This window comes from Neolamprologus multifasciatus, chromosome 13 (assembly GCF_963576455.1).
Source record: "Neolamprologus multifasciatus chromosome 13, fNeoMul1.2, whole genome shotgun sequence".
Taxonomy (NCBI): Eukaryota; Metazoa; Chordata; class Actinopteri; order Cichliformes; family Cichlidae; genus Neolamprologus; species Neolamprologus multifasciatus.
The window spans coordinates 1,383,150-1,411,054 of NC_140451.1; the positions used below are offsets into that span (position 1 = coordinate 1,383,150).

A 27,905-nucleotide genomic window follows, 5' to 3' on the forward strand; every position below is an offset into this window, starting at 1 on the left:
CTCCAGCTTCCAGAAAGCGTCGCGCGCACAGGCTGTTTGTTGTGGCTGCCTCGCGAGCGTCCGCTTGTTCCTAAGCTAGCAGCGCGCGGCTCTCTTCGTAGATCACTTTGTTTGTTCATCCTCGCGGCATCGTGCTCACACTCGCCAACAACACTCCCACTGTTTACTTGTTCGGCGTGTTTTTAACAGCCACGGGAAAGTGATGCTGTGCTCAGTGGAGGATTTTATGTCGAGCCAAAGCCGTCGTGTTTGCAGAAGGTTAGTTCAAACTCCCGACATGAAGCACTAGCTACCAGCTGTCTGAGTGCTTGGACCGCTTCCTCTTTCGGGCACCGAGCAGTTGTCGACGATTTCAGGTCGTCTGCGGCTCCATGATGGCGATGTTTAGGAGCTTTGTGTCGGCGAGCTCCCAGCTCCGCCAGCAGCAGCAGCAGCCCAACGGCGGCCCGGGTTCGCTGGCAGCCCCGGCGGAGAGCATCGAGAGCCAGTTCTCCTGTCCCATCTGCCTGGAGGTGTACCACAAACCCGTCAGCATCGCCAGCTGTGCTCACACGTAAAGTAGCCGCTTGTTCTTCTGCTTTCTGCTGTCGTGTGTGGACGTGAATGACCGTGAACGGTCACGTTCATGTCCAGCTGTGGTCTTCTATCGAAGAACACATGTGTGTCTTTACTCTTTACCTGAGTAAGTTGATGTGTCCATCAGCATCCTGTGACGGCACCGAGCCCAAACACAGACGATCAGCTGATTGGAGTTTATATGTGCACGCACGCGCACACTTTCAAATGACAGTAAAATGTTTCTAAACTTTAACTAAAGCGCCGCATTTACAACAAGACTGTCACATTAAACTAGAGCTATGACTGACACCAGCAGGCCCACAGTATACTGGTGAGCCTAACGAGCAGAAGAAGTTCAATCTTGGCCTCATCCTCGGGGTTTACCAGGAACTGGGTTTAAACCAGTTCAGCTACTTGCTGCAGCTGGAAGCAGCTGAAGAATTGATAAATGTTTCACTAATCCAGATTTCAAAGTAACGTCTCCAAAGGTTGAAATGTACCGACGAGTGTTGGTTCCACACGTGGAGATTACAGTGGTTATTTAAGAGCTGCTTCACCCTCGGACTCTCTGAACAACAACCATCGTCTGCTTTTAAAAACTCAGCTTTTACACTTTTTGGTCACATTTCTGACTTTAATCTCAGAATGGTCGACAATATTTATGTTCTTGACTTGGTCCTAATACTCCTGCAGCTCATTTCGTACTGATGTTCTGTTTTGGGAGCTTTCTGGATAAACCCAGAGCTCTGAATCCTTTTCCTTCCTGTCACATTTGCTTGTCTCAGTTCTTTGATTAAGTTGATTTCTTTTTTTTGCTCCTTCTAAGCTGAACTTTCAGCACGATGTCCCATCATGTGCATCACTCTCTGCAGCTTTGAAGAATAATTTTAGATCGTCAGCATCTGCTTGTCATCATTTCTGTTTCTATTTTTGAATAAACTGTCAGAGACACACTTGACCTCAGTAAAGGTGGTTTGTAATCTGTTTCTTACAGCCTTGGAGAGGCTGGTATAGAGACGTCAGCTCTTTAGTGAGACAAATCATTTCAGCAGCGGCACAGAAACACAAAATCAAGGCTCATTTTATTTATGTTGCATCAGCATAAATATTATTTACTCCTGTTTACATCAGGACTGATTCACTGCTGCTGTCCTGCTGCAGTGACTCAGGGATGCTCCTCTCATATTAGACACTGTGCAGCATATTAGTCTCCGATTATAGTCGACTCATTAACACTCTGTGATGTGAAATATCTGTCGTTTGGTTTATATACCTCCATTAAATAAAATATATTAAATATCCATTAAATTGAATCGAACACAAGTTTTATGCTGTGGAGCGTTTGCAGGCCGGGTGAGTCTGCATCGCCTCACTGTAATCCAACACAAAGAAGATAACAGACTACTCTGCGTCCTGGTCCCACCTCTGGATCGTCACATTTTGGAGGTTTTAATAAAGTTGGACAGATTTTTAGAAGCGAGAGCTGAACGTGTCCCTGCTGCTCTGACTGGACCAGAGAAAACCACAAACTCCGACACTGTTTAGTTGCACACAGATTTAATGTTAATATTAGTGACCCGGGTGCCGTTACTACTGACGTGATGTTCTAGCTGAATGCAGCATTCACCGAGCATTTATTGTTAGCTGAAAATAACAAGCAGTGGAGGAAATTTAGAGACATTTTCATTTATGAAACACTGTTAAAAAAACACCTCGATACACAAACGACTCTACTGTGAAGAATAAAAATAATTATCCTGCAGAAACAGCCCGAGTGTGTCGCCGTGTTCAATAAATTAATGTTAGAGATTCATATGTTCAAGACTGAGCTCGTTTTAAATACTGTGTGTTCTGTTTAATGTGCAGCAGCATATATATTCAATTCAGTTCATTTGAGTTTTATTTATACAGCAAATCACAACAAAAGTCGCCTCAAGGCGCTTTATACTGTACAGTAGACAGTAATACCCCAACAATCATATGACCCCCTATGAGCAGCACTTTGGCGACAGTGGGAAGGAAAAACTCCCTTTTAACAGGAAGAAACCTCCGGCAGAACCAGGCTCAGGGAGGGGCGGGGCCATCTGCTGTGATTGGTTGGGGTGAGAGAAGGAAGACAGGATAAAAGACATGCTGTGGAAGAGAGACAGAGGTTAATAACAGATATGATTCAATACAGAGAAGTCTGTTAATACATAGTGAGTGAGAAAGGTGACTGGAAAGGAAAAACTCAATGCATCATGGGAATCCCCCGGCAGCCTACATCTATTGCAGCATAACTAAGGGAGGATTCAGGGTCACCTGGTCCAGCCCTAACTATATGCTTTAGCAAAAAGGAAAGTTTTAAGCCTAATCTTAAAAGTAGAGATAGTGTCTGTCTCCTGAATCCAAACTGGAAGCTGGTTCCACAGAAGAGGGGCCTGAAAACTGAAGGCTCTCCCTCCCATTCTACTTTTAAATACTCTAGGAACAACAAGTAGGCCTGCAGAGCGAGAGCGAAGTGCTCTAATAGGGTGATATGGTACTACAAGGTCATTAAGATAAGATGGGGCCTGATTATTTAAGACCTTGTATCTTTAAATCAGATGTTTACAGCAGCCGTCCTTTATGTAAACTGTTGTTCATGAGCTCATAAACACAGGACTATGTCTTGATTTCTTTAAATATATTTAAATTGATGTGTTGAAGTTGTGTGTGCTGGGGTCTGCACTCACTCAGCTGGGCTCTTGTGGACTGTTAGCTTGCTCTCTGTGCAGGTGTGTGCAGCATGATGCTGTTGCTTCTGGCTTCTTTAAATGGAAACGTGCTGCAGGTTTGTTTAACTCGTTCAGTCCTTGGTCAAGTACAGGAAGGAAGAAGGAAAATGAATAAACAAAAAGAAGAATAGCGACACCCATCTGATCATTAGGTGCTCGTGTCACACATCTGGATGTTTCCTTTGGGTTTCTCTGAGTTTTACTGACACCTGAGCTCAGCTCAATATTTGACAACAGCTTTGAATGAACTGCAAGTGGAACTTCTTTCTGTTTTTTCTGCTTTAGTCAGACTGCAAAGCATCGATGAATAAGAGACTTTTATGTAATTACCAGGAAACTTAAAAACAGCCTAATTGTGAAAGAAATCCTTTGAAGATGGATTTAAACGAGAGGACAGAGGAGCCAGCAGCTCTGCTGGTCTGAGTAAAGACGTTACCTTTGCTGTTTGCTTCTCCAGGTTTTGTGGGGAGTGTCTGCAGCCCTGTCTCCAGGTGACCTCACCTCTCTGCCCCCTCTGTCGCGTGCCCTTCGACCCCAAGAAGGTGGAGCGGTCGTCCAGTGTGGAGAAGCAGCTGGCTTCATATAAAGCACCCTGCAGGGGTTGTAACAAGAAGGTAGATGATGACCACAGTGTTATTACAAATATTATTTGTTGCACAATTCACACTGTGAATCTTTTCTTTGTTATTTATAGTTTTAGTCTTTGGCCGTTTGTGCAAATTCAACAGTGAAACTGAAAAAGGAAACAAACGTGTCAGAAGTGATAATGTTTGAGATGAAAGTCACTATAAAAACAGACGACAGTCTGAGAGTCAGAGTAAGATGAATAGAAGTGAAGAGCAGACTCAACCCCCCCTCCATGCAGTGTCACTGTGACTACATACATGTACAGTATACAGTCGTAACCCCAGGTGTGTGCGTGCCTTCAGGTGGCTCTGGTAAAGATGAGGAGCCACATCGCTTCCTGTTCTAAGGTGCAGGAGCAGATGGCCAACTGTCCCAAGTTTGTTCCTGTGGTGCCCACCTCCCAACCTATACCAAGGTACTGCACTGCAACCATGTTCATGCACAGCTGATACATGCAGACACAAACTGACACATAGACATATGTGTGTGTGTGTGTGTGTGTGTGTGTTTCTTTGTGGTTTTTTTTGATGATTATTGCATATAACTTGTAACAATCAGAGATCCATTATTTCAAACTGATGAAACATCCTCAGCTCAGACATGTCGAGTTGTTGCAGTGAGATCACTGAGGCTGCTCTGATGCTACCTTTCAGCTAGTTTGTACTTTTAGGGATCAGGGGTCGCAACCCTAGGCACGCGTGCGAAGGGTTAACTGATGGCACGACCACAGCTGGGTGATTTTCCGTTTTTATGGGCCGATGATTTTTTTTATTTTGTTTTGTAACAGCATAAACACTGAGAGGTGGTGGATTGTCCAGATGCTGGCAGATGTGTAAAAATAACTCAGTTGTTTGGTGGTGGCTGTGGTGGAGCTTCCACTGAGGCCAGCAGGTGGATGAGGGAAGGGGAGGCAGGAGGAGCAGAGACCTGAGGCAGCAGCGGTCTGACTGTCAGGTGAACTGAACTTCAGGTAAGAAGTTATGAGCTGCAGTCTGTCTGGTCAGATATAAACCAAGTTTAGGTGAGTTTATTTTCCTTGTGCTGACTTTTTACAGTCAGTTACAATAACTCGTACTGCTACTAGCTAGCATGACGGAGTTTCTATCCAGCTGGGTGGTGCTGTGATGTTACTGATAGTGAACTTTATTTTATTCATAAGGTTAGTTAGTAGAGTTGCCAACCGTCCCGTAAAAAGACGGAATCTTCTCGTATTCAGAGAAAATATTACGCGTTTCGTGTTGAGGTGAAAAGGAACAGTTTGTCCCGTAATTCAGCTACAATGAAAAAGACACAAAGCTGGAGTTATTCTGTCTTTACGCTGCACAGCCTCTTCTTCTCTCTCTCTCTCTCCTGTTTCTACTTCAATCATGAAACTGATCAATGATCAGCTGATCGTCTCTCTTGTTTGTTTATCACTTTGTGCCAGAAACAGGAAACCAGCGGATGTCGCGTTAAACAACAGCAGCACGTTTAAGCTTGATCAGCTGTTGTTAGAATTGATTTAATATTAATTTCTAGTATCAGCTGATGTTTGCTGGAGCCACAGCTGTAAAGCTGCTGGTCATGATGGTTTGGATATGTGGTGAAAGGGAAACATGAAACCAGGAGATGTCCTTACTGAATCATCAGAGCTGAACAGCTGATGGAGAAACAGGTTTACCTTTTAGGTGACATGGATGAGTTGAAGGGAAGTTATAAGGGAAGGAAGAAATACACGGATACATCCGTAGACTCGAGACAGAATGAGTTTTCGGGACTTTCAGGTTTTTGGACCAATGTTTTATTTTCTGATCAAACCAGAATCTTTAATGAGCAGCTGGTTTGTCTCACATTAACTGGCTGAGTTAATGCAACATCGAAGCAGCTGGAATCCACAGCTGTTCATGGAGCTGCATGTTCACCTGCTGGACGTCACTACCTGACAGGTTTAACTCTTCAGAACATTGCAGAGGCCTTATTGACAGTATTTGGCTCCACATGTCTGTGTGAGCAGATTTTCTCTCACATGAGTCCTCAAGTCTGAATGCTGGACACTGGGAGACCTGTGTCTCTGAGTGGGAGACCTGTGTCTCTGAGTGGGAGACCTGTGTCTCTGAGTGGGAGACCAGAGATCACATTAACATGTGTATTAACAAACATATTGGCCCAGTTTATTTGTCTTATCACTGTTGTGAGGAGACCATAAACATCATTTGTATTTTCTGTTGTTCAGTTCATTTGCTGTTATGGATAAAAAGTCTTTTTTTGTTTCTAAACAGCTGATAACTATTCGCTGACAGCTGCAAACATCTGTGAACAAATATAATCTATAAAGTTGATCTATATAGTGAGTAACTGTTGATATAGAGCGTTATTACATTCATTGCTAATGCAGTCATACGGCACACTGACCTCTGAGGGACTTTTAGAGGCACTCATCATCAGAAAGGTTGCCGACCCTGCCGTAGATTCTCTGTGGAGTTCAGGTCAGCTGAGTGGGCTGGTCGGTCAAGCCCAGTAATAACATGGTCAGCAGGTTTAAGCACTGTAATCAGGTGCTGCATCCAGGAGAGGAAATCAGCCACGACTCTCTGTGGCCTGATCTGTGGGCTTGAATGCAAACAGCTAGAGATCCAGATACCAGCAGGTGGACCAGGCTGTGACCCAAACAGAGTGTGAGTGGGCGTCCCATTCTCACTCTCTGACCTCCTGTTAAACCTCAGTACAGGGTCTTAATAACCTGCCCCATCACTGTCACACATGCTGTGCTTCACTGTCAGAGTGCTGACAGTTAGCGGTTCTCAGCAGACACCATCTCTACTTTTAAAACTTTCCTTTTTGTTAAAGATTGTATCGAGGCCCTGACCCTGAACACGTGACACCAAGTGACCGAGGTGATGAGAAAATGTGCATGTTGCACAGCAACGTGTCCGCTGGCTCGTGGTGCTCCGTGTCTGTGAGTCCAGCGTGGTGGACACAGGACAGCAGGGACACCTGTTGGTCTCCTGCCCGTGTCCCCACCACCCCCACCTCCCTGCTGGAACTACAAGTGCAGTTTGGTCACACAGTGAAGTGTTGCCAAAGCGCACATGTGTGACCCACAGCTGAGCCTCCCTGATTTGAGAGGCTGTGATCACAGACCTGTAGTATGAGTGAGTTTGCAGCTCTCAGTGTGTGTGTGTAAATATCACGTTTGTTCGACACATTTTCCACCAGCGTAGCTGCCTGTGAGACATCTGTACATGTTCAGCTTCACTGTGACACGAATGCACACGTCAGCCCAGCCTTGTGATAATTTGTGTGTGTGTGTGTGTGTCCTTTTATATGCAGCAATATTCCAAACCGGTCAACATTTGTGTGTCCGTTCTGTGGGGCCAGAAACCTGGACCAGCAGGAACTGGTGAAGCACTGTATGGAAAACCATCGTAATGACCCAAATAAAGTGGTGAGACAGTGACGACTACACCACACTGTTAAACTGTGTATTAGGATGACATCTGCACCATCTAGATTATTTCTGGGTGTCAGGAACAGAATTGCCTTTAATCTGTCCGTGAAACACAAACGTCTCCGGGAATCATTAGGAAATCTTGGAAAAGTCTTTTTCTTTGCCTCGGAGTTACACTTCTGTTCCTGCTCCCACTGAATCCCTCCTGAGATTTCTGAGGTATTCGTGGCTGTAAGGTGTAAGCACATAGATTTCCAGACTACAACACTCACTAATTTCCTGTTAACACGTGTTGTGTGGCTCGTCTCCTTTGTTCGGCTGGATTCCCTCCTCACCTCAGCCCTGTGCAGGCAGCGTGACGGTGCAGTAGTTAGAACTGCTGCTTCTCTGTGTTTGCAGAGGCGCTAAACTCACTGTGTTTGTGCAGTAGATGCAGTAAACACGGCCTGTAGTCCAGAGAAAAGCTGGAAGCTCGGTCAGACCAGAGAAGCCTTACATAGAGATGCCAGTTTGCACGGGTTTCCACACACACACTCATCTAGTTGTTTTACATCCACAGCTTCCTGCCTGCTGCACCTGTGATGTGTGTGTCCTTTAATGGCTGTGTGCTCGTCCCTGCAGGTGTGTCCAGTGTGCTCAGCCATGCCGTGGGGAGACCCCAGTTATAAGAGCTCCAACTTTCTTCAGCATCTTCTCCACAGACACAAGTTCTCATATGACACGTTTGTTGTAAGTCCAGAGGAACCATTGTTCTTTAGAAATGACAAGAAAAGATTCTTTGTGCAAACACACAAGTGCAGAAATTCTGATCTGTGTTTGCGAGCAGTTTGGAAACACGGCTACGTAACGGCTACGTAACGGCTACGTAACGGCTACGTAACGGCTACGTAATGACTACGTAACAGCTACTTAACGGCTACGTAACGGCTACGTAACGACTATATAACGACTATATAACGGCTACGTAACTGCTACGTAACGGCTACGTAACGGCTACGTAACGGCTACTTAACGACTACGTAACGGCTACTTAACGGCTACGTAACGGCTACGTAACGGCTACGTAACGGCTATGTAACGGCTACGTAACGACTACGTAACAACTACGTAACGGCTACGTAACGGCTACGTAACGGCTACGTAACGGCTACGTAACGGCTACTTAACGGCTACGTAACGGCTACGTAACGGCTACGTAACGGCTATATAACGACTATGTAACGGCTACGTAACGGCTATTTAACGATTATGTAATGGCTACGTAACGGCTACGTAACGGCTACTTAACGGCTACTTAACGGCTATTTAACGGCTATGTAACGACTATATAACGGCTACGTAACGGCTACGTAACGGCTATATAACGACTATGTAACGGCTACGTAACGGCTATTTAACGATTATGTAATGGCTATGTAATGGCTATGTAACGACTATGTAACGACTATATAACGGCTACGTAACGGCTACGTAACGCTACGTAACGGCTATATAACGACTATGTAACGGCTACGTAACGGCTATTTAACGGCTATGTAATGGCTATGTAATGGCTATGTAACGACTATGTAACGACTATATAACGGCTACGTAACGGCTACGTAACGCTACGTAACGCTACGTAACGGCTATATAACGACTATGTAACGGCTACGTAACGGCTATTTAACGGCTATTTAACGGCTATGTAACGGCTATGTAACGACTATGTAACGACTACGTAACGGCTACGTAACGGCTATATAACGACTATGTAACGGCTACGTAACGGCTACGTAACGGCTATTTAACGGCTACGTAACGGCTATTTAACGGCTATGTAATGGCTATGTAACGACTATGTAACGACTATATAACGGCTACGTAACGGCTACGTAACGGCTACGTAACGGCTACGTAACGGCTATATAACGACTATATAACGACTACGTAACGGCTACGTAACGCTACGTAACGGCTATATAACGACTATGTAACGGCTACGTAACGGCTACTTAACGGCTACGTAACGGCTATATAACGACTACGTAACGACTACGTAACGGCTATGTAACGGCTACGTAACGGCTACGTAACGACTATAACGACTATAACGACTATAACGACTATATAACAACATTATCAGAAACATGTGCTTTTAGCCGATTGTAAGTATTCTGTAATAATATTAACCTGACCAGGTACAGGATGTCTGTGTCAGGGGGCCTCGCCCAGCTCTGACTGCTTTCAGTCTGAATGTCGATCCCACTTCCACTGAAGGCGTGGTTGGCAGCGTGGCCTCGCAGGTCAAATACGAACCGCAGGTCAGACTCTGTAATCAGTGCACTTGGTGACTAACTGGGTCAGATCTGTGATATGCTAACAATACAAAGGTTTTTACCTTTACTGTGGGCTGAAAGGGGAATGTGGATGCTTTAATAAAGCTGAACACCAGATGAAATCATAATGATGACATCATCAGATCAGTTGAATGTTTCTGCTCCTTCCAGGGTCGGATCTTTGAATTGTATTCTCAGGATCATTCTAGTCATTTCATGCTGTATATACATTTATATGCTGTCTCATTCAGTTTACATACTACAACATCATGTCTCATCAGTGTGATTCCACATCAGTTGGTGACAGATTGATTATTGACCGGTTCTTAAATACAAGAATACTAAAGCATCCATGCAAAGACCCAGAATCTGCACCCATCATAATGTGAAGGCTCCGTGTAAATGCATAAAGGTTTATAAAGCTCCAACACTGCAGTTTACTCAGGCCAACACATCCTACTACAATCTGGACTCTGTGGATAAAAGTATTGGGCTGCACATATTCATTTTTGAATTCAGGTCATTTTAGGCCCATTTCCACATGAAGCAACATATTCTGCTGTTACCTGTGAACGAATGGACGTGTAAACAGGTCATTCAGTGACATCCACACACAGACACTATCAGCTGTAAGTCATGTTATTGCAAAGTGGAAGGATGTAGGAACCACAGTATGCCGTCATGAAGTGACAAACCAAGTTAGAGGGCGGAGCTGCCAAAGTACGTATGTGTACATGGCCCCGTACTTTTTGACCAATCGGTGGATGGCACCTAAAGCGCCCTGAGGCAACTGCTGGTTTGATTTGAGGCTGTATTAATAAACTGAATCGGCACCTTGTGATCAAATTGAAGTGAAGCTGTTGCTGCAGAGTGTGCAGGTGGACAGAAACTGAAAGAAAAGTAAAACATGATCATTTATAAGACAACAAAATGAAGAAATGTGTCTTTGGAGAAATTCAGAGTGTGAGGCTCAGATGTGGGTCCAAACAAATCCTGACAGTTCAACGATGTGAATCACAGAGCGTCTAAACAAAAGCTCGTTAGGCAGATGCATTCGTACAGTAATCGGTGCTTTCTGTGTTTGCTCAGGACTACAGCATCGATGAAGAGGCAGCGCTGCAAGCAGCTTTGGCACTATCACTGACTGAAAACTGACCGAGCTCACACCACTGCCCCCTCTGCACTTCTGTTGATCCTTCTTGGAGGTCGAGGCCATCATCCACCCAGCAGACACAGCTGAGCCAGCCTGGTTCATGGAGCGTGTACAGCAGCTCCACCACAGACTGGACTGGTGATCAGTTTGGAAACATTCGTCACTGCTTCATTTGGTGATGTGAAGAGAAAGCTGGACAGTTCTCAGTAGGTCGAGGCTGTATTCACAGACGTTATATTAACCTGTTTGTTTTGAACAATCTAAGCAAAAACCTGAAACATGTTTGTTTTCTAAATAAATTCCAGTCTGCATCTTTTTGCTCTGCCCATCGTCAGCTTCACTTCACAGCTGCAATAAGATCACGACCTTCCTGAAGACGACACATACTGCTGATGTCAAACCCTCAGAAAGGTCAGGCCTCTGACTGGCTGCTGCGCGAGGTTAGATCAGAAAGCCAGTGAAGCCTGCAGAGTTCAGGTGACAAACCTTTGCTTGGACATAATTCTGTGGTAAGCTGCTGGTCATCTGCTCAGCACAGCCACCCTGTGTCCCTCCTGGCAGAGCAGGTCACCTACTGACTGGAAGGTTGGTGGTTCGATCCCCGTCTGCTCCAGTCTGCATGCCAAATACCCTTGGGCAAGGGACTAACCCCCGTTGCTCCCCGATGCATCCGCCTGTGTCAGAGAGAAAGCACTTACACAGAAGAAAAGTGCTTGTTTGTGTGAATGAGGCAAGTTTAGAAAGGTGTTTGACGCTCTGTTGAACCTGATGCAGCCGACGTGTTTCTGCAGCTTTGGACACGTCTGTGTTTCCTGTGCATGTAACACAGCCGCAGCACAATGTTCCTGTTGTTTCCTTTTGTCAGGTTTAGACAGCTGATGACATCTTTGAGCAGGTCTGAGCTGTGAGCAGAGGACGTCAGTGAGCAGCCGATGCTGAGGTTTAATGAACTGTTTTCATTGTTTTGAGCGTGGCTGCCATTAGGTCACCATAGCAACCTGAACACAACAGAGTTGTTCAGTTTAAAGTCGTCGGTGAGTAAAATGAACTGTGATCAGCCCACACGTGATGTAACGTCCACAGACTCAGCTGGACGATGTCAGACATGAATGTCGAGGTTTTGAGATGTATCTGCGTTTGAACGTGGGGGAGTATCTTCACAATAAACATATTCCTACTGCGAGCACACGAAATAAAATAATAATTCACCAGGTTTCTACAACATTGCCTTCTTTGTATTTCCCTCTATTGCGTGTTCCTCTGACAGTGTTTCTGACTGGAGCGCACGCGTGTGCAGGTGTTTCCTGTTTCCACGTGAAGCTGAAAGCCCGAGTTATCCACCGCCGCTCTGCAACCTGGCTTCTAACCAGGAAGCTGTGCAGCTGTCAGAACGAACTGACAGCTGCAGAGCTGTGTTGTTGGACTGTGGGTTGGTGTCTTGCTGAATTGACCTGAAAAAGATGAATGGTGCTTTTATAAGTCTTGCATGCACGATGCACCAGAGGATACACTGCTGTGATCTCAAATTTTCTTTGGTTGCACCAACACACAGCTGGAAGGTTTTCTGGAGCCTGTTTATTACAGTTTTCAGCTTTTTCCTTTAAACACCGATGTATCTGCATTTCCTTCCAAAACTCTTTGCAGTTTGATGAATCTTCTTCATTTCTCACACTCTCTGGCAACAAGTGTGAACTGAATCAGCAGAAGAGGCTGCATGCATGGATGCACAAACAGATGTTTTTACTTCACAGGTGTTTCTCTCCAGGGTTTCAGGCACTTTGTCCTGTAACAGCAGCAAAAATCAAAGTTCTGATGAGTCGCTGGATCAGACATCTGTTAAATATTACACACATATTCTGCTGTAAGCTCTGCCATCATAGTCAAAGTCAATGTGTTTTTATAGCACATTTAAAACAACGAATGTTGAGAAAGGTGCTGCACAATGAAGATCAACACAGGGAGACATGAAAAAAGGGTTTTTTGTCCCGTTTGGTTCTTTAGGCGTCAGAATTGATGTCTGTCCAACAAAGATACCCGACGGATTTACTTTACCAAGTGGATCATCACGGCCTCGCCGTATGGGTCCATTTCATCGACCTTTGTTGTTGTTATTTATTTGATTTTCAGCTGTTACAGACGGGACAGACATGGCTGGGAGAAAGAGAGGGAGAGTGAGAAAGGGATCACCTGTTGAGAGAAAAAAGAACAACATGATAAACACACGACCATCGTGTTAATCTAGCTAAGTGTACATTACAGTAAATACTCAATATTGAATGTTGTTGTGCAGCACACAGCACTGACAGCGCACAGTGCGCTTTGAGGACACCGTGTGGACGCCTGTGTGGACACTTTCTGGTTTTCCATGTGATTGTGATAAGAGTGTTTTGATAGAATAGTTTTGGGAACCTGTAACATTACTGTGGTTTGTTTGGAGAAAACTGAGCTGCACATTTGAACAGTAGACCAAATCTGACATTATTGTTTGAACTTACGTGTGTTTAGACAATGAAGCAGGTTTGTGCATCACCTGTGTCGCACCACTGAGTGTCTTTGCTGTGATGGTAACAGATGATAACTATGTGAACAGTGTTTGTGTGTAGATGCTGTCACCAGGATTGTCCACATCTGTCTCGTCTCCATCATTTAGGATTTAGAGTTACACAAATATTCACCTTGTTGTGTCAGAAACATGTGCAGCTCGGTACAAAAAGATTGGACATTAGTATTTTTTGTTGGTGGTGACTTTGGAGATCATTTTCAAAATGCAGACATGAAATGTTTCCAGTACTGGTTTGTACATGAGCAGGCTTCAGCCTCTTCAGGAACAGTAGTTCTGTTTGTTTGTTCATTTGCAGTCTTGTGTTTGTTATTTATGTTTGTTTGCTGCTTGATTTTTACCTCTGAAGAATATTCAGATTTTTATTTTGTCACTGTTTGAGTACCGAGTCTGCTTTTTTTTAACTCTTCAGTTGAAATATGAGTACTCTGGTTTGAACTAGAGATGGACCGATCCCATATTACGTATCGGTATCGGTCCGATACTGACGTAAATTACTGGATCGGATATCGGAGAGAAATAAAAAATGTAATCAATCTTTGCAACCATACGCCTGTGTGCAACAGTGGAGTCTCCCCCTGCTGGCCATCATAAAGAATGCAGGTTTAGGCTAATTCAAGATTCTTTATTTGTGGCGTGCATGGTTATACAGGTATAAGACGCAGTGAAACGTGACCTGATACGCTCCTCCACTGTGCAAAGAAAAAAGAGAGGGACAGACAGAACTTTATATACAAGGAGGACATTATGTGCAGCGAGTGGGTGAGTTATGTACATTATATAAATAGAAATAAAATAAAACAATCTGGAAATTCACAGCTTGTGTACACTGCGTGAGGAGGGTGTTAAAGTGTCTTGTGCTATAGCAAGGCCAGAAGGATCAGGATGATGAGAATGTGGTAACGAGTCCTGTCTCAGTCACTTAAAGATGATGGGGGGAGATTCAACACACCAATTCAATTCAATTCAATTCAATTCAATTTTATTTATATAGCTCCAAATCACAACAAAAGTCGCCTCAAGGCGCTTCATAGATACAGAGAAAAGCCCAACAATCATATGACCCCCTATGAGCAGCACTTTGGCGACAGTGGGAAGGAAAAACTCCCTTTTAACAGGAAGAAACCTCCAGCAGAACCAGGCTCAGGGAGGGGCGGGGCCATCTGCTGCTACTGCAGGAGTGGGCAACTCCAGGCCTCGAGGGCCGCTGTCCTGCAGCTTTTAGATCTCACCCTGGGTCAACACACCTAAATCACATGATTAGTTCATTAGCAGAACTTGAAGACATGTTGAGGAGGTCGTTTAGCCGTTTGATTCAGCTGTGTTGGATCATCTGAAAGCTGCAGGACAGCGGCCCTCGAGGCCTGGAGTTGTCCCCCCCTGCGCTGCTGGTTGGGGTGAGAAAAGAACGAGGGGGCAAAGACTCGCTGTGGAAGAGACAGAGATTAATAATAAGTCATATTTAACTGCAGAGAGGAGAAACTCCCAGTGCATCATGGGAATCCCCCGGCAGCCTACGTCTATTGCAGCATCACTAAGGGAGGATTCAGGGTCACCTGGTCCAGCCCTAACTATATGCTTTAGCAAAAAGGAAAGTTTTAAGCCTAATCTTAAAAGTAGAGATAGTGTCTGTCTCCTGAATCCAAACTGGAAGCTGGTTCCACAGAAGAGGGGCCTGAAAACTGAAGGCTCTCCCTCCCATTCTACTTTTAAATACTCTAGGAACAACAAGTAGGCCTGCAGAGCGAGAGCGAAGTGCTCTAATAGGGTGATATGGTACTACAAGGTCATTAAGATAAGATGGGGCCTGATTATTTAAGACCTTGTATGTGAGGAGCAGGATTTTGAATTCAATTCTGGATTTAACAGGAAGCCAATGAAGGGAAGCCAAAACAGGAGAAATATGCTCTCTCCTTCTAGTCCCTGTCAGGATTCTTGCTGCAGCATTTTGGATTAACTGAAGGCTTTTCAGTGAGTTTTTTGGACATCCTGATAATAATGAATTGCAGTAGTCTAGCCTGGAAGTAATAAATGCATGAACTAGTTTTTCAGCGTCACTCTGAGACAGGATATTTCTAATTTTAGAGATGTTTGGAGGAAGTAATTATTGAAGTTAACTCAGAAAGATCGATTGGAAAAAAAGAGTCTAACTTAACATCAATGGTACTAAGAGTAGCTGTAGATAATATTACATCTGTGGGATGATTATTGGTAATTTTTTCTCTAATGATAAAAATTTGATTTGTGAAGAAGTTCATGAAGTCATCACTAGTTAACGTTAAAGGGATGGTTGGCTCAAAAGAGCTCTGACTTTTTGTCAGCCTGGCTACAGTGCTGAAGAGAAACCTGGGGTTGTTCTTATTTTCTTCAATCAGTGATGAGTAGTAAGCTGTTCTGGCTTTGCGGAGGGCTTTCTTATAAAGCAACAAACTATTTCTCCAGGCTAAATGATGATCCTCTAAATTTGTGACACGCCATTTCCTCTCCAGATTACGAGTCATCTGCTTTAGGGTACGTGTTTGAGAATTATACCACGGGGTCAGGTACTTCTGATTAGAGACCTTAGTTTTCACTGGAGCTACAGTATCCAGAGTCGTACGTAGTGAGGAGGTGAAATTATTAACAAGATAATCGACCTCTGTTGGGGTAGCGTTCAGATAGCTGCTCTGCTCTATGTTGGTACAGGGCATTGACGATGATAACAGTGGCTGGATTATATTCTTAAACTTAGTTACAGCGCTTTCAGAAAGACATCTACTTTGATAAAGTCTACTCTCCACTGCTGCGTAATCAATTATTGTAAATGTAAATGTTATCAAGAAATGATCAGACAGGAGAGGGTTTTCAGGAAACACTGTTAAATGTTCAGTTTCTATGCCATATGTTAAAACAAGATCTAGAGTGTGATTAAAGTGGTGGGTGGGTTCTTTTACATTTTGAGAGAAACCAATTGAGTCTAACAACAGATTAAATGCCATGTTGAGGCTGTCATTTTTAGCATCTACATGGATGTTAACATCACCCACAATAATTATTTTATCTGAGCTCAGAACTAAATTAGATATAAAGTCTGAGAAATCAGACAGAAACTCTGTGTAAGGCCCAGGTGGACGATAGATGATAACAAGTAAGACTGGTTTCTGAGTTTCACAGCTGGGGTGGACGAGGCTAAGCATCAGGCTTTCAAATGAATTAAAAGTCTGTCTTGGTCTTTCATTAATTAATAGACTGGTGTGAAAAATTGCTGCCACACCGCCCCCTCGACCTGTGCTTCGAGATTTCTGGTAGTTAGAATGACTCGGGGGTGTAGATTCATTTAAACTAACATAATCATCCTGCTGCAACCAGGTTTCAGTAAGGCAGAGTAAGTCAATTTGTTGATCAATTATTAAGTCATGTACTAACAGAGACTTGGAGGAGAGAGACCTAATATTTAATAATCCACATTTCACTGTTTTACTCTTTGGTTCAGATGTGGATACTGTATTGTTCTTTCTTTGTAAATGTTTAAGTTGTTTGTTGCTGGTTTTTAGTTTGTTTTTTGTCTTTTGGAAGCAGACACAGTCTCTATGGAGATGGGTTTTTGGGGGGGTAGCAGGAGGAGAGAAGCTGCAGAGAGGCGTGTAAGACTGCAACTCTGCTTCCTGGTCCCAACTCTGGATAGTCATGTTTTGAGGGGTTTAATAAATTTGTCGATATTTCTAGAAATGAGAGCTGCTCCATCCAAAGTGGGATGGATGCCATCTCTCCTAACAAGACCAGGTTTCCTCCAGAAGGTTTGCCAATTATCTATGAAGCCCACATCGTTTCTGGGACACCACTCAGACAGCCAGCAATTTAAGGAGAACATGCGGCTAAACATGTCACTCCTGGTCTGATTGGGGAGGGGACCAGAGAAAACTACAGAGTCCGACATTGTTTTGGCAAAGTTGCACACCGATTCAATATTGATTTTAGTGACCTCCGATTGGCGTAACCGGGTGTCATTACTGCCGACGTGAATTATGATTTTACTGAATTTACGTTTACCCTTAGCCAGCAGTTTTAAATTTCCTTCAATGTCGCCTGCTCTGGCCCCTGGAAGACAATTGACTATGGTTGCCGGTGTCTCTAGCTTCACATGTCTGAGAACAGAATCACCAATTACCAGAGTTTGACCCCCAGCGGGTGTGTCGCCGAGTGGGGAAAAACGGTTAGACACATGAACGGGTTGGTGGTGTACCTGGGGCTTCTGTTTAGGACTACGCTTCCTCCTCACCGTTACCCAGCCGTCTTTCCCCAGCTGCTTGGGATCTGCCGGGGAACAGCTAGCGGGGCCTACGCTATCTTCGGCTGCACCAGCTACAGGGGCCTGGCTAGCTAAGGGTGAGAGCAGGGTGCAAAGCCGAGTCTCCAATTCAGTAATCCTGGCCTCCAGAGCTGCAAATATGCTACATTTGTTACAGATATCATTACTGCTAAAGGAGGCAGAGGAGTAACTAAACATCTGACACAATGAGCAAGAAAGTGCAGGAGGGACAGGTGAAGTAGCCATGGTGCTAACGAGTCGGCTACGAGCTAAGCTAGCGAAACAGTACAGAGACAGTGAGTGAATACTTTGGCTATAAATTAGGTAGTGAGTACACAGAAAGTGTGCTTCGGATGAAGCACGTGAAGATTATACTGTGAAAAAAGAATGTATTTAAAAGTTGTTAATTAAACTGCTAAGCAAATAAGCTACTCAGAAACACCACTGTGTTTGAGCAGGAACAGGAAGCGATACTATACCACAGAGCGAGCCCTCTCTGAACGAATGGCCTGAGGATAAAAACTTGAGCCTCTCTGTTCTTGTTCAGATGGTGCAGAACCTTCTGCCTGATTTCAGACGCTGGAACAGTTCGATGCTGGGATGGGACAAGTCGCTCTAGTCCAGCATCTCCTGGGACGGGAGAGCAGTCCTGCAGCAGCGTTCTGCCATACGGAGCTTTTTTATCCTTGACACAGCTGTTTCCACACCAGGACATTCTTTACTTAGTCAAACCCAGAAGCTTTGACCATCTCTGCACTGCAGAAACTGAACCTGTTACTGTGGGTCGTAGTTCAAAAGTTACACGGGTCCAATGGAAATGTGAGCATGACACGTGAATATTGTGTTAGCATAGATGAGGATTATTGTTGTTTTCGCCTTAAATGAAACGAACAGCAGTGAATATATCAAACATTTACTCTTTGTGGGCATCATTACATCCAACACCAAGTGAACAAAGAAACAACAAACTGTTATGATGGTGTCTTCAAAGTAAGGAGCATTCAAATACAATACGGTATTTTTTACATTGGTTGTAGTTTATGTTGTTAGCTAATATAGTAAGAAACCATCTGTGAAGCCTGTAAAATACCAGGATCTCGTCATTATTACTCGATTTATTCTTGATTGTGTTCTGTTGGAATGATCTTACCTGAAGTGCTTTATTACTGTGCCTTATATTAATCTGACAATAATCCAAACGACCACATGTAGAAGTGGACACAGCCCTGAATAATAAGTCAGTCGTAGACTCTCGCCCATGTTTGCCTGTAGAGCAGCAGATAAGAGGGAAGCATCTTGCAGTGGAAACTTACTGTCACGGCAACGTGTGATGCAGAACGCATCTCCCTTCTAGAAGTAATGTGAAAGAGAAATAAAGTGTTGAATGGTCTATGAGCAGTGCTTTGTCTTCCATCGGAGGCCTCTGAGGAATCAAAAGGACTCAGTGAAGTGTTGATATCAATAGTTCTCATCTTGATCAAATCACAGTTACAGACAAACCAACTGAAAGGGTTTCGTGTTCGATGGTCCCTTTAGGACACATCACAGCATTTTCTTTTTCTTGTCCTCGTGCTCTTTAGCACACAGCCTCACTCGAGCCTCAGGTTGTAATAATGTGAATTATTGTTTGCAAGATGGTTTGTTCCACAATGGATTGTGTTGCTGCACGGACGTTTTAGAGTGACACACAAGTAAGGATTGTTAGGCTGTATGCTGCTGTTGTACATGGCAGAGGACCAATCTGAGTCGCATGACTTGTTAATAACACTTACTACCCCGTTGGGTAGGAAATAGATATTCTGGAGTCTGTCGTGAATGAGACCAGAATATAACACAGGTCACGTCTGCTGCTCTGATTTTCTCAGTTTGCTCGATACAGTTTTGATTTAATCGGAGTGACTGCGTGGGGTGTAAAGCCCGAGGGAACCCCAAACCTGACTCGTCAGTTTAATCTGAGCAGTGAACCTGATCCTCCGATGATGGTGTGTATTTTTAGTTTTATGTGCGACTATCACATAGAGATGGACCGATCCGATATTACCTATCGGTATCTGTCCGATACTGACGTAAATTACTGGATCGGATATCGGAGAGAAATAAAAAATGTAATCCGATCCATTAAATATCAAAGAAGCACCTCACAAAACTTGCGACACGGAGTAACTCGGCTCATAACCGTAGCACGTAGCAGCAGTGTGGTCACGTGATAGAGCAGCTGTGTGTGTTTGTAGCCTCACTACCAAACCAGCATTTCATCTCCGAGGAAGTTTTCCCAGAGAGAAGTAAAGCAAGTGTGTAAGTTCATCTCTGAGTGTTTGTAAAGCATTCCCACGTTAAGCTTAACAACAGATATATGGAGCGTCTCCCTCTCTCTCTCTCTCTCTCTCTCTCTCTCCTGCTTCAATCATAAACTGATCAATGATCAGCTGATCGTCTCTCTTCTTTGTTTTTGTCTCACTTTGCACCAGAAAGAGGAAACCAGCGGCTGAACAACAGCAGCACGTTTAAGCTTGATCAGCTGTTGTTAGAATTTATTTAATATTATTTCTACACCAGGATCTTTTTCTACGTAGCTGACGTAACTGTGCAGGGGCGGATCTAGCAAAGTTTAGCCAGGGGGGCCGATAGGGCATGAACAGGGAAAAGGGGGCACAAAGACATACTTTTCTTTCTTATTCTCATTTAAAATGTCGAGCTTTTAATAAATAATTATCTGAATCTTACACCCAAAGTTTTTAATCTGATGTAAAATATATAGAAGTCCATTACTGTATATAGTAACTGTTAAGTCTAATATACCCTAGTAAGCTATAGTACTTTTTCCTTTGGGAAAGTACCATCTGTGCAGTCTGCAGTTCTGTTGAAGAAAGATGTTGAATCTGTTTAATTATTCTTGAAAAATAATTGATTTCTGTGCATTTTTTTCTCCACACTGCATCAAATTAAATTTGATTACGTCGATTAAGCATCATAGGGTGGAGGGAGGGGGGGGGGTTCCCTATTTATTTTTGCTGGGAGTTTGCAACCCTATTAGTTAGGTTGCTTAATATTTCTGCTAAGTACTCTTTAAAATACCAGAATAGGGAGGATGGAGCAGGTTTAAGTTTGTTAGATTGATCAGTTTTGCTGAACTATGAAATATTTTGGGTGCAGTGTATTTTTTACATACAGGTATAACAGAACAGCTTTAGTGTTGTTGTTTATTTAAACTTGAGTATGAACTTATACAAAATGCAGCAAGATATTAAAAAACAGTTTTATTGATTTAAAAACATACTATATCGGATTCATATATCGGCAGATATCCAAATTTATGATATCGTATCGGACATAAAAAAGTGGTATCGTGCCATCACTACTATCACAGTGTAGAAAAAGAAAGAACTGTAAGAGTGAGATGTGAGCAGTTTTGCTTCAAACAAATTCTCAGTGTTCGATACAAACACAACAAATTGGTGAATGAAGGATAGATGCCTCAGTACCGAGCCTGCCACCTGTCCTGAACCCGTGACCCAGTCTGCAACAATGCTCAGGTGCAGGGTATGTGTCAGAATAACATCCTCATGGACAGAACCCAAGGTTTCCCAGTAGCAAACTGGCACTGGCTCTGCCGGCTTGCCTTTTTCCCATAGGGCATCCTGGTGCCTGGTATTCCCCAGGGAAGTCATGCACAAGCACCCTGCCAGGTCATTCATCCAACCGGGACACTTCCCATTGTTCCACAGTCTAGTTCTGATGCTCACATGCCCATTATTGGTACTGATGGGCAGATGAAGCTTCATGAAGCACTGAAGCTTTTCATCCAATTGGTTCACCCCAGCACAAAGCTTCTTCATTTGCTCTAGTAGGACACCTACTGGAAAATGATCATTTACTGTGAGGTGAGGTGTGGTTGGGGTGTGGACAGCTACACACTGAGGCCTCAGTCTGGAAAAGTTTGGAAAGGTTTCATATTCATTTTAGAAATTTTATTTAAAATGATCAATCTTTTAATAAATGATTAAAGTCATGAAGAGACATTTCTTGCAAAAGGATTTGAACAAAGATGATTGGGAACATGGCTTATTAACTTTACTTGTACTAAAAAATCAGTGATTATTGTAAAAGTAACTAAGTTTGGATAAGGATTTGGTTTGTCTGCCACACACAAAAACAGCACAAACAGGCATTTTTCATGTTTTTATTCTTTTGCCAAATAAAAGCAAAAAAGCAGCAAAACAAAGATATGGATTAGCAACATCTCACATTACTTACAGTCACGTGTCAGTTTGAAAGAAAGACAAGGACAAAAGAAGCATCTTTACTACAGCTGTGACCGTGACAAACATCAGTTTCTTTCACACAGCTCAGACGGGATGATCTGTTCTCATTTCTTCACTACATAATGTTTGATCTGTGATGTGGTTTTTTAAATGAACAAAGCATTGCTGTTAGAGTTTCGGCAAAGACAGTAACGTAGCTTCAGTGATGTTAGCTGGAAGTGTAACGAGGCTTTAGAAATAATAGTCTGCTGTTCTCTCAGCCTGCGCGCTGCATGTGTTTGCTCTCTAATTGTTATGCTATATGAATTCGTGCTGTACATTCACGGCCTAAACACAGTTTTTCACACGTTTGGACTGAAATGTGAAGAGGATGTACATCCTTGTTACATTTCAGAAAAATAAGACTTCATGTCACGTAAAAGCGTCCAGAGCTGCGAGCTCGCTTTCCTTCTCGATGGTGCGCACGTATTCACAGCCACAGGACTATTCTGCCTGGCACTTGTGTCTTGCCCAGTCTGGTCTGATTGTGGCGTTCACCTTGTACTTGGCTGGCTGCAGGACCACTCCGAACTTTCCCTCCAGACTGGGCAGACTGTGGCCTGGTGGGACGGACAGAGTGAAGCGCTGCAGGATCCAGGACAGGAAGAGGAAGAGCTCCATCTTGGCCAAGGCCTCACCCAGACACACTCTCAGCCCCGCACCAAAGGGCAGGTAGCTGGGTGATGGGATCGTCGGTCCTGTGCCGTCACTGTTCAAGAACCGGCCTGCAGAGCAATAACAACAGGTTTAAGTTCACCAGCTGTGATGGTCACAGCAGCTAAACTAGCACAACTGTCAGATCCATCCTGTATACATATGTTGGTTCAGGATTTCATGTATTTGATCTTAAAACAGTGGCGGTGAATCAAACAGGAACAAGACTCCAGGTATCCCCCTAAGGTGAGCTTTTCCTGGTGAGACACTGACTTGCTGCTATTAGAGTCCTTTCTCCTTGGACTTTCAGATTCCTTGGAGAATTTGAAAGTCCAAAAACTATCATTGATGCGCAAAGATCCAGGTAAGTAAATCCCCAACGGTTGATTCTGTTCATCTGGACATTTTTTTAGTGGGAGAAACGTTTCGTCACTCATCCAGGTGACTTCTTCTGTCCCAAAAACAATCAAAAACAGGGTGTTTGTCGGGTCTTTAACATACAATTCAAAGCACCCTGATGTCACTGTTATGGTGTATTTACTTAAGTATGACAATAATAGGACAGTGTATGCCTTTCTATCTCCATTAATCATCCTCGACTGAGGGAAAAAACAAACCTTTGCCTCAGAGAATAAAATCAGTTTCCATAACTGGACATTAAACTGTGGACAGATGTTTGCTCTCACCGGGGTCAAACCGCTCTGGGTTCTTCCACTCCTTCTCATCATGGTGCAGAGCCCACAGGTTGATGATGACTCGAGTTCCCCTCCTCACTGTGAAACCTCCAATGCTACAGAGACAAGAGCTCACAGTTCACTCATGGGATTGACAACGGTGTTTGTGCATCAGGTAAATGTATTTTTAAGACTTCATTCAGAAACAGAAGATTCCAGATCAGATCCTAACACGCAGCCTGGTCACGTTTCACAGATTGACGCACAGCAGTCACCTCTGCTGTGTCAACATGGCTTTATTAGATGGGTGTGTTGTTCGTGAAGGGTGAACTCAGTGAGCATCGCTGTACCTGGTGTCACAGAGAGCCACGTGGGGGATGAGTAGAGGTGCCACGGGCCGAATCCGTAATACTTCCCTAATGGTGGCCTCCAGATAGGGCAGGCTGCCTCTGTCGGAGAGTTTAGGAGAGCGGCTGTCACCCACCGTGCTGTCCAGCTCATCCTGGATACGTCTTTGCACCTAAACATGAACCAGTCATTGTGCATCGGAGATGCTCTTTAAGAGCTTCACAGACTCAGGATTCACACATTTTCTCTGTTGCATTTGATTAGAATTAGGGATGCACCGATACCGATACTGGTATCGGGTATCGGGGCCGATACTGTAAAATGTGTGTGTACTCATACTCGTAAAAATGAACCGATACTAACTTATTTCATTAATCAGAGGGTGGCTTGTCATTTTTGTTGGAGTTTTTTAGATTGACCACTAGGGGGACATCCCGCGCTAAACAGGCACAGGGTTAGACGAGTGAGACTGGCAGCTCCAGATAAAAAAGAGAAACTGGAGGCTGCTGTAGCTAGGCTAAACAAAATGTCAGCAGTGTGGAACAGCCAACTTTAACTCAGGTTTTGGAAAAGCGATGAAAAATGTCAAGAGAAAATCCACGGGCAGTTAAAATAACAGAGGCTCGACTCATTTTATCGCTCTGGATGACCAGCCAATGCCGGTCATGGAAAACATAGGATTGCATCGTCTTCTCAGCATACTCGAGCTGCGATATGAAGTATAATAAATAAACAGAAGTATTTATTTATTATTCTGAAAGCTCGAGACAGTGCCAATAGTTCAGTGATATTTTGTTAAATTACAATGTGGAGACTCTGCAATAATTTAACAGAAGTGCTTATTTTTCACTTGAAATTTTTTTGTGGTCATTTTTATTAAGATTTTATTTTTTATCGGCAGAGAATAAAATAAAACCTGTCTTCCAATTCATTGCATTTGTGTGTGTGTGTGTGTGTGTGTGTGTGTGTGTGTGTGTGTATGGTAGAAGTATCGGTTTTTGTACTCTGTATCAGCAAGTACTCAGATCCAAGTATCGGTATCGTATTGGTTTGAAAAAATTGGTATCGTTGCATCCCTAATTAGAATCAATAAAAATATTATTCCCAATGGCTGCTGCAGAGTGGACACTGCAAGTTGGACATTAATGGGAATAAAGGGCATGCTACTACACAAGTTAAGGTTACCATCACTTATGTGTTGTGAGGCATGTATTATATGTGTTCTTTCACATTCACACTGCGGGCAGGTGAGTAACCTGATCTGCCCTCCAGCTGCGCCACCATCAGCTGTGGTTTTCTTGGCAACAACTGAGTTTATTAATGACTTTGTGTGTGTTGATGATGTTGCATAGGTATAGTTTGTAAAAAGATGCTTAAACTTAATTAGATTCAGAGTTTTAAACGTGTTTTAGACCACCTGCCCATCAGACAGAGAGGAGGAGAAAGCCACGCCACGCACCTCGTGGAAACACTGCTGCTGATCGAGCCTTACCTCTGGGTGATGAATGAGGTACGATACGGCCCATTTGAGCACAGTGGTAGTGGTTTCCACGCCAGCGCCAAAGATGTCTCCCACTGTCATGAGAATGTGGTCATCACTCAGGCCCACGGACTCTGCACTTATCTCTGATGTGTTGTTGTTCTCCGCACTACGCTTGGCTCTCAGCAGAGCGTCTATCAAGTCTCTCTGCACGTGGTCGTTGTAATCCACCTGTGAGGGAGCAACACGTCAGCGTACAGTGTGCAGAACGCTTTGTATTTATTTAGCAAAGCAACCTAATGTGACCGCTGTCGTCAAACATGTCTCTGTGTTATGATGTCCTCCGTCTCACAGCTGCACAGGATCACAGCTCTGCTACAACACTGTGATTCTTCTGCCTCAAACGTTGCCGATGCATTTGTACAAATGAAAGGAACCAAGTATGTGGTATAAGGTACTGGACGCGTCACTAAAAGAGCAGTTTGTACTGTACACTACCTTTAAACTTCAAACACTAACGGCCCTGTGGTTACAGGGTTACCTTGTGTTCATCAAATTTCTTCTGCAGAAGTTTGTCTCTGACGGAAACACAGTGTTTCAGGAGACGTAGGTCTGCATTAGGAAAGATCTGTGATAAAGACAAAAACAGCCTGATGAACATCACGGTCCAACCTTCTTGCTCATCGCTCAAAATGTGCTGCGAGAGCTCGATCGTGCCAGGATCCTTATAAACATGCACTGCAAATGTGTGGATCAGACACTCGTCACATTCTTTCACCATAAATTCAAAGAAACACCAGAGTGGCAGTGATCCCACTAACACAACGAGGCGGCCTTTATCTTTCTGTTGATCGCTACATTTACACTGTGGTCTGATTGTTGCTGCTTACCTGCAGCCAGGGGAAAATGTCCACCAGGCTGTCTTTGGCCACAGTGTCCACAATGCCCTGGCTGTACTGCAGCATTGTCTCAAACTCCGAGTCGCCTCGGCAGTAGGACGAGTTGAAGCAGAGAGAACAGATAACGTTGGTGACGGCGCGAGTCAGCTCAGGAGCGAGATCCAGGGCCAGCCCCACGTCTGCTGCCTCTGACAGCACGGAGCACAGAAACTGGGCCTCTGCACAAACTGGGACACACAGAAGATTACCTTAGATACTCATCAAACAGCAGATATGACTGCATATCTCTGTACACACACACACACACACACACACACACACACACACACACACACACACACACACACACGGACACACACACACACACACACACACAGTTTCCTACTGTTGCCAAACTTTTGTTGTGAGCTGGCTCTATATAAATAAACTTTATTGTTTCTCTTTATTATTTTCATTGTACTAGAATAGAATAGAATAGAGTTGAATAGAATAGAGTAGAATAGCATAGAGTAGAATAGAGTAGAATAGCATAGAATAGCATAGAATAGAATAGAGTAGAATAGAATAGAGTAGAATAGCATAGAATAGAATAGAGTAGAATAGAATAGAATAGAGTAGAATAGAATAGAGTAGAATAGAGTAGAATAGAATAGAGTAGAGTAGAATAGAGTAAAGTAAAATAGCATAGAATAGAGTAGAGTAGAGTAGAATAGAATAGAGTAGAATAGCATAGAATAGAATAGAGTAGAATAGAATAGAGTAGAATAGCATAGAATAGAATAGAGTAGAATAGAATAGAATAGAGTAGAATAGAGTAGAATAGAATAGAGTAGAGTAGAATAAAGTAAAATAGCATAGAATAGAGTAGAGTAGAGTAGAATAGAAAAGAGTAGAATAGAGTAGAGTAGAATAACATAGAATAGAATAGAGTAGAATAGAATAGAGTAGAGTAGAATAGAGTAGAGTAGAATAGAATAGAATAGAATAGAGTAGAGTAGAATAGTAGAATGACGAATCACTTTGTAAAAACAGGTCCTTTCCACCTGCTGACTGATCGTTGGATCAGATTCTCTTTAACTTAAATTTATGCTTAAATGCTTTGAAGAGTAAAAAAGTCGCCCCGTGTGTTCGTTTAAACGAGTGTGTCTGCTTGTTGGGATTTATTGCTGCTGGTCTGCCTGCCACACGCAGTCTCACATGAGAGAGTGGTATCAAACTGGAGGAGTGAACTGTACTCACTGGTCTTCTCAATAGAGGCAGAGCCTTCTCCAAACATGCACAGGGCTGCGTGGACTATCTTCCTGTGGAACTTCCACGTAGCACTGTAGTCTCCAAATGCAATGTCCTTCCCATCTCTAGTCAGAATATCTGTAGTTACCTTCATCACAAACACGACATGAATGGAAACCACAAAACAAGCAAACAGAACAGGACATTTAGGGGAGAGTTATACCCACAGTTCGAGGTCTTCCTGCAAACGTCTTTCCCTTCTTGAGCAAGACTTCTTTGGCGTGCACATGCTGGTTGATGACAATCACGCTGTGGGAGCCCATCATCAGCGAGTATGTATGTCCGTATTTTACCTGCAGTTCTTTGAAAAGCACATGCGGTTGTAATTCACTCTGCAGGCTCAGCAGGCTGCCAATCAGCGGTAGTGCAGGGAGGTGTGGCGGCTCCCTGGAACGGTGTGCTGACATCCTGAACTTGAACTGCAGTGCTAACAAAGCGAGGCCCACCGCCATGAACACACACAGACACCAAAACCAAGCCATATCAGTGACAGAGGCGCTTGGTTCAACAGAGCCGAAACATCCCAGGAAATATCTGTTCAAGGTCTCCCGACCACTGCGGAGCGCTGCCTT

The 27,905-nt window shown here is 43.7% G+C and overlaps 2 protein-coding genes across 3 annotated transcripts; one reads left to right on the forward strand and one right to left on the reverse strand.

The window, feature by feature from the left end:
* On the forward strand, window positions 1-23,931 carry rnf166 (ring finger protein 166). Of its 2 annotated transcripts, XM_085181938.1 has the most exons (6): window positions 5-553; window positions 3,772-3,928; window positions 4,244-4,356; window positions 7,251-7,365; window positions 7,990-8,097; window positions 10,776-23,931. In XM_085181938.1, exons 1-6 carry the CDS (start codon window positions 372-374, stop codon window positions 10,839-10,841), a joined length of 741 nt encoding a protein of 246 aa, XP_085038064.1. In that variant the 5' UTR covers window positions 5-371; the 3' UTR covers window positions 10,842-23,931. The 2 variants fall into 2 exon arrangements, with proteins under 2 accessions (XP_085038065.1, XP_085038064.1); XM_085181939.1 differs by lacking the exon at window positions 7,251-7,365 and having other exon boundaries at window positions 1-553.
* cyp17a1 (cytochrome P450, family 17, subfamily A, polypeptide 1) lies at window positions 21,854-27,815 on the reverse strand. The gene is made up of 8 exons (XM_085181934.1): window positions 27,501-27,815; window positions 27,283-27,421; window positions 26,035-26,270; window positions 25,686-25,772; window positions 25,157-25,375; window positions 23,667-23,836; window positions 23,329-23,432; window positions 21,854-22,713 (listed from the first exon to the last, which is right to left on the reverse strand). The coding sequence occupies exons 1-8, from the start codon at window positions 27,813-27,815 to the stop codon at window positions 22,433-22,435; spliced, it is 1,551 nt and encodes a 516-aa protein (XP_085038060.1). The 3' UTR covers window positions 21,854-22,432.
* Window positions 27,816-27,905: the final 90 nt, after the last annotated feature.

Coding starts and splice junctions, on each gene's coding strand:
- rnf166 (XM_085181938.1), top strand. CDS start 372: ATGATGGCGATGTTTAGGAGCTTTGTGTCGGCGAGCTCCCAGCTCCGC. Junction 4,357..7,250: donor ACCTCCCAACCTATACCAAG/GTACTGCACTGC, acceptor TTTTATATGCAG/CAATATTCCAAACCGGTCAA. Junction 8,098..10,775: donor TCTCATATGACACGTTTGTT/GTAAGTCCAGAG, acceptor GTGTTTGCTCAG/GACTACAGCATCGATGAAGA.
- cyp17a1 (XM_085181934.1), bottom strand. CDS start 27,815: ATGGCTTGGTTTTGGTGTCTGTGTGTGTTCATGGCGGTGGGCCTCGCT. Junction 25,773..26,034: donor ACATTTTCCCCTGGCTGCAG/GTAAGCAGCAAC, acceptor TCTTTATCACAG/ATCTTTCCTAATGCAGACCT. Junction 22,714..23,328: donor CCCAGAGCGGTTTGACCCCG/GTGAGAGCAAAC, acceptor ATTGCTCTGCAG/GCCGGTTCTTGAACAGTGAC.